Genomic DNA, 20,352 nt, shown 5'->3' with positions numbered 1-20,352 from the left:
AACAGGTATACTGGTTCAGGTTTGACTCTAAAGACTACCTCTTTCCATGATACCATAGGAATTTTTTTATGAACCTTATTAAATCCAAAGGTTTTTTTTATTCCCTTTCCTAGTATAGTTCCCTATTATGAACTATACCTATTATGAACATTCCTATGCCTGTTGTGAACATTAAGATATTTTCCTTAAAGAATCGCCTTGTCACCATAAGATTGGTCCCTTTGCCTTAAGCTCATCTTGGACCTCTCTGAGAATGATAGCACTTGATCGCGCTTAAAAAACACTTACTATATATGTCTTAGCTATGTATATATAATAGTATAATTCAATCTTCCTAATCCTATGAGGCAAAGTTATCGTTTGCCCCATTTTATGCATGAGCAAGCTGAGGCATATTCACATGACCTCATAATTAATCAGTAGCAGTGGTATTTGAACCTAGGTAAAATAGAGTTCCTTACCACACCAGTGCCTCTCATACTAGCAGAGGAAGATCGATGACAGGATGTCTGTGAAAGCCTGTCCATCAACTGTGTTCCTCACCATGCTGTAGTGTTCACTGTGGAGAAACTCAGGGATGAACATGCCACATTCATTGTGGCCATAATTCCACTTTCATGGAATGTGAGATGGAAGTGGAAACTAGATCTTTCTATAATTTACTGTGAAGTGTAACCACTCTGAGCATCGTGTCTGCCAGTTCTCTTTTTCTTTCAGTTTCGTCGGTTTAGAGTCAGTTGGCAAGTTTCATAGGCTTTTAACATCCAAGAAGGAGACGGTGCTGTCATTCTAGCCTTTTTCATCTCTAATGCAATATTAGCTGAGGGTTTACTAATTGATTCGTAAAACTCCAGAAATTATATTGTTATTCTCATTTTAGACCATGGAAGATACTATGACTATTTAAGAACTTGTTCAAGGCCACAGAAACAGGATTAGAACTTGGAAGCTTCTTTACGTTGAGCATTTAGAGTATTGCCACTAGCCCAATCCCGGTTTCTGATCAGAATGTGTAGAGAAAGAATCACGAAAAGCCACTCATCTTAAATACACTTGTATGTACCATAAAAATAAAGACAAAAAATCCTCCATGACTTTAGCTACTACTTTCTCTCCTCTTTCTTGTAGCCAAAGTTCAAGGAACTATGTCTATATTTTTTCTTTCAGTAATTTCTCGACTCACACAACTCTGGCCTTCAACTCAACCAGAATAGCATTTCTTGATGCACCAATTATTGCCATGTTGCTAAACCAAGTAGGCCTTTTAATACCCATTTGACTTGACTTCTTAGCAGCATTAAAAAAGAAGCCTTTTCATTGAAAGGTGTACAAATCACAAATATACAGCTTGATGAATTAAGTAAATACCCTCATATAACCAGCATCCAGATTAAGAAAGAAAACATTTCCAGTATCACGGAAGTTCCTCTCATGTCCTCTTAATTCAAGAGATAAGACCATAGTTTAGTTTTACCATGTATAAATGGAATCATATGGTACATACTATTTGTATAGCTCGCTCCTGCCTTCCTGCCCTCCTGCCCTCTTGCCTTCCTGCCTTCCTGCCTTCCTACCTACCTATCTACCTACCTACCTACCTACATTATATTTTTGAGATTGATCCTTATTCTTATATATAGTTCATTACAATTCATTTATTCTCATTGCTTTATAATATTTCATTAAGTGGATATTTCACATTATTCATTTATGCTACTGTTTTGGGGGCAGGCATTTGGGTAGTTATCAGCGCTGGGTTATTCTAAATACTTCTCAGCAGGCTTTGACCCTACTGAAATCTATCTTGAAATGCTCTTCTTCTCTTGGCTTCCAGGATACCACACTCTCCTGGTTTTTCTCTTGTCTCTGTTGTATTCCTTCCCCTCTGTCTCCTTTGAAGCTCATCCTTCTCTACCCAGTCACTAAATATTGTAGTTCCTTAGGGCTCAGTTTCATGTACTCATTTTGTCTCTCTGTATGTTCTTCCTAGGCATTTTCATCACACCTACAGTTTAAATGATCTCCAATATGATGACGATTCACAAATATATATTTCTCACCTGGTCTTCCAATGTCAGCTCCAGAAGAGCCTTCTTATCTCACCACTTAGAGGTCCCAAAGGACCTTAAATTCAACATATCCAAATCTGAATTGGTATTCTTCCCTGCTATACCTTCTCTTTTAAAGTTCTCTAATTCCATGAATGACATCACCATCCATTTAGTTCCACAAGCCAAATAGGAGATATTCTTGATACCTCTCTCCCTTGCTGACCTGTCCACATCAATTCTTGTCAGTTATAGCTTCTCTGTATCTTTCATTCATTTACTTCTATCCGTTTTCACTGCCATCGCCCTGATATAAAGCTACCAACCTCTTGAATCTGGATTATTGAAAAAGCCTTGCAAACTGTGCTCCCATGTCCACTTTCACTTCCCTTCAATACACTCTCCATGCCACATCAGATTAATCCTTTTTCTAAAAAAAATGTAAGTCTGATCAACTAATTTCTTTTTTTAAATCTTCCCAAATGAATACCAAAATTTTTACTAGAACCCAGTAGGCCCTATATAGTCTGATCCCTGCTTACTTTTTCAGTGTTGTCTTATATTATACTGCCTCTTGTTCTCTAGCTACACTGGCCTTCTGTCAGTTCTTCTAAAGTACCATCATTGGGCCTTTGCAAATGCTATTCTCTCTACCTAGAACAGCAGTCCTCCCCCGCCCCCCGATCTCCCCTGTATAATTCTTACTCATTCTTTCAACTCAATCATTTCTTCAAAGAAGCCATTCTTTCATTGCATTTACCAAAGTTATGATTTTATATTTTATGTGAGTGATTATTTCCCACTTTAAACTGTAAGTTACACAGGGCAGATGTCTATTTTTGCTTATCGTTGCATATCTGATGCCTTCTGATAGTAGGTGCTCAATAAATAGTGATTAAATGAATAAACCTTTCTGAGCTTCAGTTTCTATTCTTACAATTATCCAACATTATTTTGAGGTTCAAGTAAAATACGTGGGAATACACCTTAAAATATAACACACTAAGTAAATGTAAGGAATTGGTATCATTATACTCAAGCAGATAGATTCTTGCTACTGAAGATTATATTTATTAAATTTTGCTGTGATATTGGATTATGCAAACAAATGGCAAGAATTATTATGATTTCACTTCTTATCCTTTGGGTCTGTTGATCTGTCTTCCTTGTCATTCTGCCATTACTGCTATAATTCAGGCTCTCATATCATTTTATCCTGCCTTCCCTGTTTCAGGTCTCCTTCTCTTGCTTTCCCTAGTTGATCCTCCCTTCTGCAGTTATCTTTGTTAAATGCATTTATATCATTTACTCTCTTCAAATCTCTCTATGGTTTTCCATGGCTTATAGGATGTCTAAGCTCCTTAATGGGACATATATGACTCTTCATGATCTGACCTGTGTCTCCCCCTCTACCTGTGTTCTTCACCATTTTGTACCTTACTAGTCCAGCCCTCCAACACTGAACTAGTTGTTTCTTAGTCTTCAGGCCAAGTTAGACATTTCCTCCCAAAGCTTTTATAAGGAGACTTACCACATTGGTAAAATTAGTTATTTACACTTCTTATGTACAAGTACATTTCACTACTTGTTTGTAAACCCCTCAAAGGCAGAGATACTATTCATCTCTGTATTCATAGGCACAAATCATTTATTGACAAGGCTGTTGTAGGAGAAGACTGACCCAGGAACAATGGGAATTGTCAGACTTTAAAGTGTGAAAAAATGTGTGGGGCCAAATTGATGTTGTATAGTGAATTCCTTCTATTATTGTTAAGACAAGTCAGCTACAGGATCTTGCTGCTGTGTAGAGAGAAGAGTTAAAATGCATTTGACTTTGACTAGTTAGGCTTCTTATTGTGTCATCAATATCAGCTTCATAGATGTTTTTATTGCATATCTGTTTACTATATGAGTTTTACTTTGAGATTTTATAAGGCAACCAGGGTAAATACACATGAAAAGTTAAAGATATGATAATGCTGATGTTACATAGTGTATAGGATGAGCCTGGTAAATGTTGAAGAAATAAAACTGTTCGTCTCTTTTTCAATTCTAAAGCCATTTTCACACACTAACTCCTTTTTTTCTTTCATGGTCTTTTTAATCAAGCAGAAAGTTGTTATTTTTACTTACAGATAAAGAAACCAAGCCTCAGAGAGGTATATGACTTTGCAAGAACACTAGAAAGTTAGAAAGGTATGGAGTCTGGACTAGAACCCCATTCTTCTGACTTGTCTACAGAATGCCTCCCGTGGAACCAACCACGTGGCCTTTCTGGTTCACTAACACAATGCCATTTGTGTTTTGATCTGTGAGAAATTTTTTAACTTGAGCCAAATTTTCTGAAAATTTCTAACCTTCAGTCAAAGTAAAACCTTTTCCTTCAAATGTCACAGTGAAAATGAATGGATATAAACTAGCAAAGTCTTCAAATGTTCTTTACTTGTTAAAGTTTGGTGCATTTTCTGAGCTTGTTGATACTTGAGGCTCTGAGGAGACAAAACTAAATACAAATAAGGTTCAGTATAGTTGGGAGACAGTGAGAACAGAAACTCCATTCTACCTCTTAGTTGAGCCCAGTTGTGATCACCACTGCTCCCGGATATATACAGCTATACACTATGAAAGATTCCCCGGGAGAGCATTCTCTTCCCACAGTATCCTCAACAAAACCCCACTGTAGTAGAGAGTTGATCATTGCCACTTGCCCCTTAGTTGTCTGTCTGTATCCAGAATGTCAGCCTACTGTTTTTTAAGCACCAAGGAACCAACCTTGGTGAATGCCTCCTGAGTTGGCAAAACAAGAGGATGGCTTCATTATCCTTTCCCAGCAGACTTCACCCAAGACTGCTATGACATGAGTTGTTTTGTTTTGTTTTGTTTTTCTCCCAGACTATAACTACTCTGAGTAAGTAAAGGTTTTAGTGTTAGGAAATTTGAGTGTGTTATTTTGGTCCTGTCAGATAGATTTGAATGTCATTTTAGGTGGGAAAGAGTTCATAGGACATCATTTAGAAGACTATTGGATTAAGTGGTGGTGAAGTATGTGAGTATCTTAAATGACAGAACATGGAAAAAGAGTGTGGTACATTGAAGCCTATAGGCCCAGCTCATAGTCTCCCCTTTGCAATTTTTTGCTTGTTTGACCTTGGACAAGTCATATAAATCCTCTGGACTTTGGCTTTCTTAGCTGACAAATGAGTTATATTAGAAAATATGCCTGTGACCAGGTAATAAAGATCTTTAAAAAGTAACTTTAGACAGATTTACTAATTTTGCTAAGCCTATGTTTCCTCATCTGTCATATGGGAATGTTAGCAGCTCTAGGATTAAATGAGTTAATGAATATGGATTTCCTGGCTAATTAAATTTAGTTTCTTTCATATGGGTGAAGAGATACAGATTATGGAATCAGAACACCTTGAATTAGAATTAAATTTGAACCCCACAAGGAGCAAATAGTCTCTCGGGACTTATGTTTCCTGAAACAGGGGTAATAATACCTACCACATCGAGCCTTTATATTAATGGGAAGTAGAGGGATGAAAGTTCTTAAAAGTTCTTTTTTTGTTTTAACTATAGTACTTTTCAGTAAATTTTCTTAGCCCAAGTTATAGGTTGATTAGTTTTTGTAAAATAGGACATAATTAGTACACAACATTACTCCCTTTCGGAGAGTTAACACTTAAGTACTAGTTTCATTTTACACTAGATTTTGGAGGGGGGGCATTGAATAAGTGCTATCAGTAGGAATCTGTTCACGGAAGACATCCCTAACTCAGGAACAGAGCATTCTTTTATCATGTATCATTTTCTTTTTAAGTTTATTGGATTTGAGGATTTTCCTATTTTGTTTTTTAACTTTTAATACAAAAGATTATTCTGGAGTAAGGGGTGTGTATATACAAGAACTAGTGAACAAGTAAGTAAACATATACACCTGTATATAGAGGGATTACTTACTGGTTCTTGTATTTACCTGAGTATGAGTGCTAACAAATATAATAGTAAAATAATGCTAGCATATAATTATTCTTATGGGAGACATTTAAAATGTTAGAGTATTTCTGTGTGTTATATACATTACTGGATAGTTTCTATCCCAATCTGAAAACGTTTTTCTTAGCTACATTAGGCATCCTCATAAATTTAAGAGCTTTTATATATTACACAATAAAGTTGAAATGACATTTGAATTTCTCTAATTCCCATGAAATCCAAAGATGAAATACATTAGAATGCAAAATTAATTGTTTAGAAACATTAAATAATGAAACTGGTGTGCCTTTATCAAAAATGTATAAATTCAAATTATGTTAATGTTGAATTTGAGTGGTCCATGTTTTGCTTATTTTGACTAGTGGTTTCGAGTCATCAGTGATGACTAAATTAAATTTAACCTGCCATCTTATGTCAGAATCCTTCTGAACCTTATACTTTTTGCTGAGACATGGAGGTCAATCAGATAGTACTCTGATGATTGCTTTTAGTACTTCTTATTTCACTTTGAAATGATTTGATTTCCACGCTTTTCGTTTTTTCCCTAGACAGATTTTTATTTCTCTAGAAAATTACAAGTATATTTTATATTTTATCTTGGCAAGGAAAGTAGGGAAAGTATCCATTTAAATTCAAGTAATAGACATTGTGTGGCTGGCCTATCAAAGTAACCTGCTAAACCTTATGGGCTAAAAATGAGAATATAAGATCCAGGCTGTGTTCTCAAGGATCTTAGATCTCAATAACTAAACACAGACACAGACGAAGACACAGGCAAAGTTAAAAGAACCACAAACCAAGAATTCTAGAGCTTCACAGTAAGAGTATAGGAGTTGAGCAGAAAGAGAAAAATCACTTGCCTGGAATAGGCCAGGCATGGATTAACCAGCAAGGTGAAATTCTTTTCTTCTGGTTTCTACATAATACCCATTTATGCTGTTGTGCCTAAGTTGGTATCATTAATTCAGACTCTGTTTTTCCCAGGAGGAAAAGCCATGACAAAATGCCCAGTAGCACTCTGTCCTTGTGCTGAGACCAAAGCTGTGAGCATAACTGCCCAAGTTTTGCCAAGGAGTTAGATGCTGCTGGAAAAATTTCCAGAGCTCCTATGTTTGCTATCCAAAGAGTTCCACAGTGTTGTGGGGTAAATGGCATCCCACTATTGACTAGACATGTGCCAAATGGCTAGTTGGTACTCTTTATGCATACAAAGCAGGCTTGAGATGTATCCTTGCATATTTGAAGGTTCTGTGGTTATGATGAGCTGAAGTCACCCCTGATTAATACAGTAGCTCTCCAAAATAATGAGGTTTTTCCACTAGCAGAACCTCTTTATCGAACTTAAAATGAGGAGCCAGCTTGAGGTAAAAGCACCTTTCTAACTTAAAATTTTGTCTTGATTCTCTGTGAATATGTTGTGATTATAGAATAAGGCAAAGGGTTTATTGTGATAAGATCCTGGGTTCTTATAAAAATTATTTTCTGTGTCAGCCTTATATGATTGTTAATAAATGACTTTTTAACTGTTAGAAAATTAAAGAAAAATATCTTGAGGTTTTAGTTTCGTTTTGGTTTTTGTTTATTGCATAAGATACTGCTTCTGTAATTTGGCTCGAGAAAAATTTAATATTTCTATTAACCATGTATGCGATGGTTTTAAAATTCGTGGAACTGCTAAGATAATAAAATTGTTGCCATGCCAAAATTGCCATATATCTACCAATGGATATGATTGCCTGCAAATAAGCAGTTAATTTTTCTGTTGAATTCCTGCTCAGCATAATTATTTTGTCCTTTGCTTTTCATGAGTGTTTAATACTTCTAGAATCTGTTTCAAATCCAGTCTTTACTATCTCTGGCTTGCATCTTCTTAGCCAGCTTGCTGGAGATGGGGGGCTGAGGAAGGGGGAGGGTGATGTGAGTGTGTGTGCGTGTGTGTGCGTGTGTGTGTGCGTGTGTGCGTGTGTGCGCGTGTGTGTGTGTGTGTGTGGTGTGTGAAACAACATCGAATGCCTTTTAACTCTGACCAGGTAATGAACACTGGGCATTTGTGAGTCAAATCGTGCATGTTGTGGCAGATACAAATCTATTCACTGTTGTTCTGTTAATGCACATTAGCGCTGATTATGAAACGGACATTTTTATTTTCCAGACTTTCTGGATCTTCATCTAAATAACCACAGCAAATAGTGAAGTCTCCAGAGCTTAGCCCTCATTATTCAGTGTTTCCTTGAGTCCAAATTGAAGTAAAAGTGGAGTAAAAGACCATTTTATTTATTTTTAAAATTTTCTATCAGGAGAGAGTAATTAACTTAAGATCCACAATTAGCCTCACAGCAGTCCACATTAACCACTTCCAACCATCCCAGGTCTTTCAGAGGTGGCATAAATCTGAGATTATTTTGCACTTGAAACAGAGAGGCTTATAATAAGTAGCTTGAAACACATTTAACAGTGAGAGGTTTTTCCTTTTTCTTTTTTCTCTTTGTGTTAATATCTACCCTCTCTAATGATAATTTCCTGGTTTCCAAGTGAAAAAAAAAAACAAATATTAGGAGACAATGCTTCTTTTCTACGTATTTATAGAGCTATGTCTTTCCTTTGCTTTGGCTGGGAATTTCATTATTGAGTTAGTTACATGACAAAAGAATTTACAAAATGAGTCAAATATTCAAGCTTCCTAGAGAACCATGAATAAAACTTAGGCTCACTCATCACCATTGCCTGCTGGTGAAGTATAATTGCTGGCTCTTCCTCGTTTACCTTTTTTGGTTTGGTTTTGTTTTAAAGGAAATGTTCAGTTGCAGAACATTCCTGCATAATTCAGATATAACACAAAGCCCAACCCTGGGAACTTTTTCTGTGGCTCTCTGAATATTTTTTTATGCAACCTGTTTTTACAGGTTTAAATTACATTCTGTGACACTGTTTTTGTGGTTGAATTAGAAACTTTTTTTTTTTTTTTTTTTTTTTAGTTAAACCTGTGATAAGTAATTGTCACAGTTAGCGCCCTGGTATAATGCTAATTTGAAGTGACATGTCCATACTGGCCCTCAGTAACATGAAGAAGCCTAACAGGTGTGAGGGGTGTGGCTTCCCATGGGCTCTGTTGAACTTCTAACCAGAGAAAAATAGCAGAAAAAGTGAAATGAACCTTGAATAAAGCTGTCAGCAGTAATTATCTCAGCAACACTTTGTGGGCAGATAAAATAAGCACTGGTGCTTTTATAACCTGAACATACTGCACCCAAGATAGATTTTTCACCCATTTAACATAAACTGATGAATATCTTTCAAGAGATATTTTCATAGGGCCTAATTAAACAATAACAACAATAACAATTATCGTGAAATAAATTGTTAGAAGACATGCATTTTTTTAAAAAAATTTTAACACATGGTTTCTTTTTGGTGTTTAAGTAGTTTTGTTAACAGAAATTTTTTTCCATGCTTCTTGTTTTGGTAAGCCAGTATGATATGAAATCTCAAGTAGTGTATAGAAAATTATATTATCTTCTGGGAAAGTACCCTTTCCCAATTAGAAAGATGCTTTAAAGTTTGGTTTTCAGTTACTTTGAGAGGTATACCGTGGATTGGGTTGGCTCATATGAAACAGGATAATATATGTTAATGAGCTAAATGAATTAAGTCATTATATCAACACTGTGGCATATACATCCTTGGAGAGGTATAAAAGCACTATAATTCTTGAGTGGAATAGGACCCAGGGAAGATTTGATAAATTTTTTGCAGTCTGTTCTTCAAGCACCATCCATTATGATTTTTTTTTGACAACAGTATTTTAAAAGTGTAATTTAATTTACTTAAAAAATAATTCAAATGACATGAGTATAGTAAAATTAAAGTGTCATTTTTCCTAACAAATTTCTATGCTATAGAAGCTAACTGCAAAAAATAGATGAGATTTTGCAACATAAATGGCTATTTTTTTTTCATCTTATGCTTAAAATAGAGTTATGATATCAGGTAATCTAATGACATCTAGAGACTTTAAAATTTTTTTCATAGTTCATATTCCCACATCCAGTAAATCAGAGGCTTAACAAGCTAGCCAGGTTGGTTCACATTTAAAGTGGAGGTGATGTCATTAAAAAAAAAATAAAACAAAAAAAAAACTTGGAGTCCACATATGTGTTAGTCCTGACTCTGCTGTATTTATTAGCTCTGTGATCTTGGGTGAAAATAAGAGTCTCTTCCCCCTCCCCACCCCCTCCCCCCACCCCGTTGAATGGGTCTGTGATAAACCATGCCAAGTACATTCTTACTAACAGTAGAACAAAGATTAGATGTAACAAAATAAAATAGAGCTAGCGTGGTCTACACTTTATTCACAAACCTATAGCCTGTGAAACCATTAACTTCATCAAAGCAGAAACTGTTCACCATTGGCTGTATCCCTAGCACTCAGCTGAGTTCTGGGCACATAGTGTATGCTCAGTGACTGTTAGTTAACTGAGTGAATAACGGTATTTTGCACTCGACTTAAAACAAGTTTAATACTATTTATTTGCTTATTCCCCAGAGTTATATAGCAAAATTTCTGCTGTTAATTATGTGTATATGTGTAAATAAATATACACACACATACACATACTCTTTAGTCTTCACAATAATCTTATGACTTAGAAACTTTGTGGAGGAAGGAATTGGGGCACTGAGAAGATAGAGTTGTCCAAAGTTGAACAGCTATTAGCCAGCAGAGCCAGGATTTCAAACAAGGGCAGTGTGGCTTTGGAGTCCAAGTTCATAATCACTCTGCTTTTACACTTCTCCAAGAAAGTATAGTGACATCTGATTACCAAAGCAATTGCCTTTCAGTGACAAATTTTTTTCAGAAACTTCCTTGTAGGTGTAAATGATTCAGGAGATATTATATTAAAAAAATGCAACAAATGGGATTGCAATTTGGGGTGATATTCCTTCCTTATTCAGTGGGACACTGCCTCTCTCTCTCTCACCTTCTAGAACAACAGTTCCCCTGATCCACTGTACCCATTGAAGCATTGTCACTGCCTTTCTTGGGATTACCTCTTCCTCAGTGACAGAAATGTCATACAGGGCCACGGCCTGGGCAGACTTCCACAATGTAGGCTACCAGAGTTTTAATCCCTAGATCTTTGGTTTTCCCCTCAGTTGGGTCCAGTTCCTGGGCCAGGCTTTATTCCTTTAACCCAGACCCTGACCTTCCCGGATAAGACCTCTGCCTCTAAAATCCCCACTGCCTCCTTCTACTCAGCTCCCACCTGGGAAACTAAAAGGTGTTTATTTCCAGAAGATTTGTACAGGTGTGTCACTGGGTATGATTGACTACCAAAAGGCTCCAGGTGTTTTAGAGAACAGAAAATTTTGAGGTTGGTGAGGTTATATAGAACACTTTCAGGAAGAGATTGAGCTGAGTTTTGAAGAAGTGTTTTTACTTACTTTTCTCACATGATCCAAACATACCTATGAAGTGGACAGGTGGAAAAGAATGGGGAGGGGAACCCAGGCAAGAGTAATGGCATGAGCAAAAAAGTCGAGGATTAGGCAAGTGCAAGGCATGTTTTTGAATCTATGAGCAAACAAACCTGAATACAACATTTAAAAAAAAAATAGTAGGGGATAATAACTGGAAAGGTGGGCCAAGTTATGTGGCCTTAAAACATTTGTTCAGAATGAGAGAAAAGAACTTTGAAATCATCTAGTTCAGTTTTTGTTTTTGTTTTTGTTTTTCATTTTATACATTATAAGACTTGAGAAAAGGGAGTTGGATCAAGGTCACACAATGAATAAGAAGCAGATTTAAGATTTTAACCCAGGTTCTTTTATCTATGTACAGTATTTTTGTATTAGCCCACCAGTGTTTTTACACACATGGAATCATATCACAGGCAGCATTAATGGGAAAAGTCATAAAAAGGCAGCCTGCAGCCTTAAGACATAAAAGAACAATAGTTGTTTTGCTTTAATGATGGTGACAGAAGTAGCTCAGAGGCTAGTTAAGTGTATTTAAGCTGAAAGTGCCCAGTGGGCTTAACTGGTTTCCCAAACTCACTGCAGCAGGTAGGACCACTCCTTTCTTCTGCCCCTCATAACCTGTTTTCCTATCAGTCTTGCTTAAGTTCACCTCACAAGAATTAAATGGGAAACCTCTAGTAAGTTCAACTTTTTGAAATCACTTACAGCATATTCTTTAAAAAATCTCAGTCATTAACAGGTAGTGAATGTCAGAGATGAGCTCTTAGACACACTCAGAGCCAGAATATATCTAAATGTACTCTCTACTGGGTGACACTAAGACGAATGTCGTACAAGCTCTTGAGAAGAGAAGAAACCCCTAAATAAGCTTACTTGGTTCACCTAGGAAGACAGTGTTTTGTTAAATATTGGTAAGCATCTTCTGGATATCTTTGGTGTTGAAAAGATTAAGTAGTACATTTGGTTGTTCTGTGTATGTTTCAGAACATAAACTAATTAAGTTAAATGTAGTTGACAAGGAGTTATAAAACATACCAGTAAACACTTAATTGATACCAATCTGTCATCTAGGCTTAAATTCTTAAAGACAAAGAATTGGGCATTGCCTCTGAAAACACCTATATGATAATCCTTCTTTCTGGCAAAGAGCCAAAAATGAAGTGTTGCATGTTTTGTTTTGTTTTTTTTTTTTTTTTAAGTTTCAAAATTAATTAAGTCCACTATGCTAGGTACTTTTTTACATATCATCTTTTTAATTTCAACAAAGATGTAATTCCCATTTCTCAGATGAGAAAACTGAGGTCTTATGAGGTCAAGCAATTTCCCTGAGAAACGATACTAAATATCAAAGCCAGGATCCAAGCCAGATTGTCTGCATGCAAGTGCCTGATGTATATTAAAAACTTAATAAACGTTTATTGAATGATTAGTTTTATAGACTCTGGGTTAACTAACTATATGGATAATATTATTTATTCAGCAACTAGGTCTAAATTATAAAGTAATTATGAGAAAGAAAGGCAAAGTCAAAAGAGAAATCTGCACATGTTTATAACTATTTTTGCCCCCTCACCAGTCTTGTGGGTTAGAAGCAATGTATTTATTAAGTTCTTTTCCTTCTTCTGCCCTCCACCAGAGGGTGCTCATAAGCAACTAAATGACAAATAGTAGGGACAGGAACTGAGAGACAAGTACCATTTTAATTCACGGCATAGATTACTGGCCTCAATGCAGAAAAGTTTACTTTAGAACAGAACTCTTGATTCAGCTAGAATACCTTCTTTGGTTTAAAGTTCCCTTGCAAATAACAACTTGTCTGCCTTCCTGAGCTAATATCTTTGTTTAAGTAAACTTGACCATTCTCACTAAATAGGTGTGAGAGAAACTATTCCAGTAGGCAACATTAGGCTGGTCTACTAGGGCTATATTTCTTATGTAACTTAACACTCTTCAGAAGTATTCTGGTATTCTGAAGTAGTTCAGAAGCTCTTCTGGTGTACACACTAAAATCAAATAATCTGAGAATGTTATTATCTATGTATTTAGCTTATAAATATGTAGTTACACAGGACAATTTTTTATTTCACTATAGTATTATATGATTTTAGTGCTGGGATGCAATGAAAGATTTTAAAAAAAATACTTTTGTGTTGAACAACTTCTCTTTGATAGAAAACTCAAGATAATGTTGGACCACTGCAAGGAAGCATGAGGGTGAATAATTATAATGTGGAAACGTAGCATGAGGTGATTTTTGTTTTTAAGAATCCCATCAGATTAAAAGAAACAGCAGCAAAAACAAGTTAGGAGCATTTTAAATTATTTTCGTATATATTTTCTATTATTTTTAAAAGAAATTTGAGATAATTAAACCAAGAGAGTTATTACTATTTTGCAGCTAACGTAACATCTCTGAAGAACATAGTTAAGGTTATTTAGTAGAAAGTCCTCGGTTTAGGAGGTAAGAGAACGTGCTTGTGCTATCATTAAGCTGATGTGTGACTTGGGGCAAACAACTTTACCTCCCTACATCTAGTCTCTCCCCCCCTCCCGCCCCCACCCCACCGTTTTAAATGGGAGGATTAGACTAGATCTTGTGAGGAGAGAAACTGCCTTTCATTCGGAATCAGTTAGGGATGGCAGGACTACTAATAAAAGTTTAAGAGTAGATTACTGATAAACTTCTTCCTGGAGAGTCTCATTGCCAGCTTGAAATGGATCAGGAGATGCTTGACAGGGAAGGTATGGTAGTAGCACTTAACTCAGCTAAGACTCCTAGATGTGGGGTTGGGATACCAGAAATTGATGAATTCTAAGGACCCTCCCAACTATAATATCTTATGAATCTAAAATGAAGCCATCTATAGCAGCCGTCTTTGTTTCTTCCAACTCTGCTTGCTTACATGATAGCATTCGTATTTAGGTACATAGCAAAAAGCCTCAGAATTTGTTACTGTTGGTATTTATTTCATTAAACCTTACCAACTTCCTAAATCAATTGAGACTGTAACACAGCAAGGCCAGGCAGGGAACACAGTTTTTGTAGATAATTGATCTTGACCTGTACATCTCTTATAATATTCCTTCAGTTCCAGATTATTATTAGTCACTTCCTTTTTAACAGTGTGCTTTTTTATGAGGTGACTAAACTGCTATTTAACCCTGCTACAAGAATGTGGCAGTGGGCTAGTCCAGACAAGTGGATGTGCACTTGGTAACTAACATTCTTAATAAGCTTGCTTCAACCTGCCACAAATTAAAGCTCTGTGACTTTTCTAGTACATAAGTGATTAAAAAAAAAAAAAAAAAAAACTTTGGGTTGTGAATAAATAAGCTTTTTTGATTTTCACTCTGGTTGGCAATAAATGAAACTCAGCCTCGTGATTCAGTTTGGCTTAAAACTACTTTAATAACCTGTCTAACTGAATGGTGAGCATCTGAAAATTTTAAAGGGGTGATCCAGCAGTCATCTTAAGGGCTCCTTATTCATAAAAGACTTTGTGTCAGCCAGAAATGCGATGTAGTTGAAAACTCCATGGCTTTTGGAGTCAAAGTTGGTTTGCCATTTAGAGTTGATTGATCGTATATATGTTATTCTTCTTCTCTAAGGCTGTTTGTATTCAGTGCAATCGTGATTATCTTTAATTTACAGGATTGTCATGTATGATAGCCATATATTAAGTACTTAATATGTAGTTCCTGACAAATCGATGGTATATAGGAGTAGCTGTTTTAATTAATCCAAAGAAAGTAATTATTGATTATTAGACCATAAGACAACACATAGGAGGGTCTTAATAGCTGTTTGAATGCTTTTTAAATAGCTCCGAGATAAAACTGCCTGAGTTTGAATTTTGAATAACTACTCAGTAACTGTGTGACCTTGGGCAAGCTTCTTAATCTGCATAAGATTTAGTAGTCTCATCTTTAAAATAGGGATTAATAATAATACCTGTCTGGCAGGGTTATTTTAAGAATTTAGTGTGGTATGCATATAAAACATTTGAGTAAAATGATGTTTTACACTTTTGCAAATTTCCTTGGTATCTGACTTCATAAAAGACAACCGGATTCTTGTATCTTCTGCATTCAACCTATTGTGATATATTGTTTTGGTTGAAGTATATGAAGAAAATCTGGCCTCACACAGATCTGTAGTTAGAAAGAGAAGGGTATTTTAACAGGTTTGGGTTTTTTCCCCCCATATAATTGTGGGTATTCTTCTTTGATACTAAACAATAACTTGACAAGTGGTAGTTTTCTAAATGTTAATTCCAGTGTGGTATCTGGAGCCATACCAATGTGCTTTTGGTACTTTGATACAGTAAGAGCCATTGGTTTCTCACACTTTGAATAGATCCTTTGCCCATACATAATTTTATAACACTATGCATTCTTCATTCATTTGGAGAGTATGAGTCCTCTGAGTTATGCAAATTTTCTAATGTTGATGGATTCATTATATAATATCAAAAAATTACATCCGTTAATATCACTAATCTCATTAGAAAAATCTTTAAGCATTGGAAGCTGTTGAGCTCATAATGGCTAGTAGTTTAACAAAATTTTAATTTTTACTTGAAAACTCAAATTTTGTCATTGGCAATTAATACTGTCAGACCTGTTCCTTGAAGTGCGTCTTGCTTCTTTCATTTTGGAAGAAAATCCTGTCAGATACTTAAATCCTAATAATCGAAGTTTGTCTGCCAGTCACTTAAGTAATAATAGTGTTCCATGAAAAAAGTAGCTCATTCAGCATACAACTCAAACAATTACAAAAGTGTGTTTTCCTCAACACAGCCATTATACTCTGCTATGCTATGGGAGTGCTTTATGCATGTTTCTCATTTATCACATAGGATATTAAAAAATGTATACACAAGAATCAAGTTTAATTAAAAGCAATAATTTTTACTAATTCAATGGGGACGTTCTTAAGTGAAACTAGCATTTTTACAGTGAATCCATGGCCCTGGAGACTTCACATTTTGGTGCCTCTCCTTTGATTTATGTTAATATACCAGCAGTTTTGCTCACCATTGCTTTTTCACCATCAGTGTAAAAATACATAGTGAAAAAGTCAATTTTCAATTAAGTTTTATTATCAAAATTATTTTGACATTGTAGAGTTCCTAAAATGATCTAAAGAACCCTCTGTCTGTAGTCTACACTTTGAGAATTATTAGCATAGTTAGTATGTTCCTAATAAAATACTAAATACCTCTATAAGAAGAAAAAAAAACTTCAAATAGATTTTAAGAGTATTCCTTAACAGATGGACTATGTACTCTGGCAAACGTATCCTCAGAAAGCCTATTAGGAAAGTTAATATTTTTATAGAGAATAAATTTGAGATTTGAGTAGCTCAAACCTCAAAGTTCAGAAGATAAGCCACAAACTGGGAGAAAATATCTTCAAAAGGTACATCTGACTAGGGACTATTATCCAAAACATACAAAGAACTCTTAAAACTCAACAATAAGAAAACGAACAACCCATTTAAAAAAAAAAAATGGATCAAAAGCCTTAAAAGACACCCTCTCAGAGAAGACAAACAGATGGCAAATAAGCATATAAAAAGATGTTTCACATCATTTGTCATTAGAGAATTGCAAATTAAAATAACAAGGAGATACCACTGCACACCTATTAGAATGCCCAAAATCTAGAACACTGACTGCATCAAATGATGGAGAGGTTGCGGAGCAACTGGAAGTCTCATTCATTGCTGGTGAGGATGCAAAATAGCACAGCCACTTTGGAAGGCAGTTTCGCAGTTTTTTACAAAACTAAACATAACCATATGATATAGCATTTATGCTCCTTGGTATTTACCCATAGTAGTTGAAAACTTATGTCCACACAAAATCTGTACACAAATGTTTATAGAAGTTTTATTCATAATTACCATAACCTAGAAGCAACCAAGATACCCTTCAGTAGGTGAATGGGTAAATCAACTGTGGTACATCCAAACAATGGAATGTCATTCATCACTGAAAGGAAATGAGCTCTTAAGCCATGAGAAGACATGGGTGAACTTTAAATACATATTACTAATTGAAAGTGAACAATTTGAAAAGGCTACATGCTGTCTGAGTTTAACTATATGACATTCTGGAAAAGGCAAAACTCTTATCCTCAGGAATTATTAGTAGCCATGCTGGTGGTCAATGTTGATAACTAGAGACGAGCCCATTAAGGAGTCACCCATCTGTAGTACCATAGTACCACATACTTTTAGTGACTGCTTTTCTCTAGCTCCTCCTATGGCTGGGCAAAGGTCACGGTGGGACGTTAATCACTATTTATCTCCTCTAGGCCCTAAAAATAATGATATATGAAATAATAACAGCTCTTCTGCCTGTGTCAGTAGAGTTTAAAAGCCAGCTTTTACCTTATCACATTTAACCCTTTCAAAAGTCCATTGAGGCAGTTACGGCAGGGATTACTCACTATAATTAATAAATGAAGAAAGTCTGGCTTAGAGAAATGACTTTTTCAAGATCAGGAAGCTAGGTAGTACTTGAATCAAGATTATTCTGGCTCCTGGTCAAGGTTTCTTTCCATTATGTTACACTGCTTCTGATTGTCAGTGACATTTACCATCATTACTATTTCATTACCAGAGGATTTCAGGGTGGGGGAGGAGGATATTGTGAAGATAACATGGCTTGAAATTTAGCCCGTGCTTCTTATCCAACTTTGCTTTTATTTGTACTGAAATGAAATAAATCGAGCTAATTGTGACAATCATGTTCATGAATATGACTGAATAGAAATGACAGAATAAATGCATTTTGCTTTTTTAAAAAAGTTAATCAGGTCTTTTAACACTTGTAAAGTATGATACCAAAAAAACCTTGATGCAAAAACAAAAATCTTTAATCAGACCAAATAAAACAATAATCAAATACATATGATTTTTTTCAGTATAATCTATATGGCAGCACACTCCTCACATGATAGAAAATACCTGGTGCTTATTTGATATTTGCATTTTCCATTCCATTATTTGTCTTCAGGTAATTAGCCTGATTAGAACACATATTTGAATAGTTTTTATGACCAACCCACTATTGTGTCTTTGGCTATCCCTATGAATTTACAGATATTTTGGTTTCCTTGTATATCAGTTTAATTCACACATTTCCAATAGTTAGCTATGGATGTTTTCAGTGTGCTAGTGGACACCCTGTTTTATTTCTAATAATAATAAAAGAAACTTCACTTTATATCATTGTTACATTAAATCCACATATGTTTTATTTCATGAACAACAAGGAAAAACACCATCTTTGGGCTATTTAATAGTGTTTTAATTTTTCTACGTAGACAAAAGTAACAAGTACTCAAATTTAAACCTCAAAATAGTTTTCTAATATCTGACCTACTATAAACTTTAATTAAAATATGTATATTGCTTTAATTAAAATATGTATATGTATATTCTGTCTAAACTAGGCAGGTTCTTTGTGTAGCCTTTTACATCATAAGAGTAATAAGAACAGTAAACTGAATGTGTGCCAGATACTGTGCTAGGTGCTTTATATGCATTATAGATTCATAGTCTATACTTATGATCTGAAATTGTGGATTAATACCGATTAAAGCGTAAATGACGTAGTTACTATGTGTGGAAACTTATTTTAAAAATTTTCAGCAAATACTCCATTAGGTACTCTCCAAAAAAGATTATTATAGAGTACTGCCCTGGGAATTAGAAAAGTGAGGTAATATTCTAATAATCAGAAGAGTAACAGACATGCAGGTGGTGGGGAGATGTATATGATAACTTTATTTTAGGCTTGTTAGAGTTTCCTGGAGCCCCAGTCTGTTGTCTAATGAGTAATAGCCTTGACTGTTGTCACATCCCACATGTGGAAAAATTTCAAATGTTTAGAGCCTTCCTGGTAATGTAATACCTGGGTTATTAGAGTGGTCTTTCAGAAGTTAGCTTCAGAAATAATAGAAAATATCCCAAAAGTAAAATCCTTTTGTGAAACATGGTATCATTTTATTTACAAATGATGGATTTTACTTTTTGCAGATGTGTCTTGCTGAATCAGGGCTCTCTTATCCTTGCCATCGGCTGACAGTGGGAAGAAGATCTTCACCTGCACAAACCCGGGAACAGTCCGAAGAGGTAAGCCTATTTACCAGCTTTTCAATGAACAGAAGGCCTATCCTCCACCCACCTGCCCACTTCCTGTTCTTTTTTATCTGCCATAGCAATGAATAGATAAAGTTAATGTAGTGTGAATAAAGTCTCAGTAAATTCTTGAAGGCAGAAACTTTCCATGCGAGGTTATTGCTAATGTGTTCTTTTTTTTTTTTTTTCTTTAAGTTTCATGTTTCAACAGACAGAATTTGGGTGGATTGGTTGAAATGATTTTTACTTAGAACTGTCAGGTTAACAAAGGGATTTTCTTTGCTGCTGACTATATAGTTGAGTACATTTATTAGGATTGGTCCTGAAGTCCTTTAATTCATTGAGTTGGTACACCTTTGAGCCAGGCATCGTGCTTGATACTAGGTAACAAAAATGAATAACAGGGTACCTCCATCAAGATGCTCAGAGTCAAAGGTAATAGGTAATGATAATAACAATGTAATAAATGATAACAGAGCACACGGGATGCTATAGAAACAAAGAAAAGGAACGGATAACATTGAACATGTTCATGTGTATGATGTGCCTGTGTCTGTCTTTGTGAGTCTCGATGATTTTAAAAGGCAATATCTTTTCCATGGCTACGTGTGTCCAACTATGACTGGTTATAAGGAAATGGCATAGTGAGCCTTAACATTACAGTTTATCCATTTG

General features: G+C 35.5%; 1 protein-coding gene across 2 annotated transcripts in view; it reads left to right on the top strand.

Moving 5' to 3' along the window:
• FAF1 (Fas associated factor 1) overlaps positions 1–20,352 on the top strand; it is a 341,571-nt gene that overhangs the window by 195,302 nt on the left and 125,917 nt on the right. For both annotated transcript variants that reach the window (XM_016120258.2, XM_016120257.2), the window contains exon 9: positions 19,576–19,671. In XM_016120258.2, the coding sequence (XP_015975744.1) occupies positions 19,576–19,671 (96 nt within the window). The remainder of the gene's footprint in view (positions 1–19,575; positions 19,672–20,352) is intronic.

The sequence above is a fragment of the Rousettus aegyptiacus genome, unplaced genomic scaffold, assembly GCF_014176215.1.
Source record: "Rousettus aegyptiacus isolate mRouAeg1 unplaced genomic scaffold, mRouAeg1.p scaffold_m13_p_1, whole genome shotgun sequence".
NCBI lineage: Eukaryota > Metazoa > Chordata > Mammalia > Chiroptera > Pteropodidae > Rousettus > Rousettus aegyptiacus.
The sequence above is the reverse complement of the archived record's forward strand: the minus strand, read 5'-3'. Positions and strand labels throughout refer to the sequence as shown.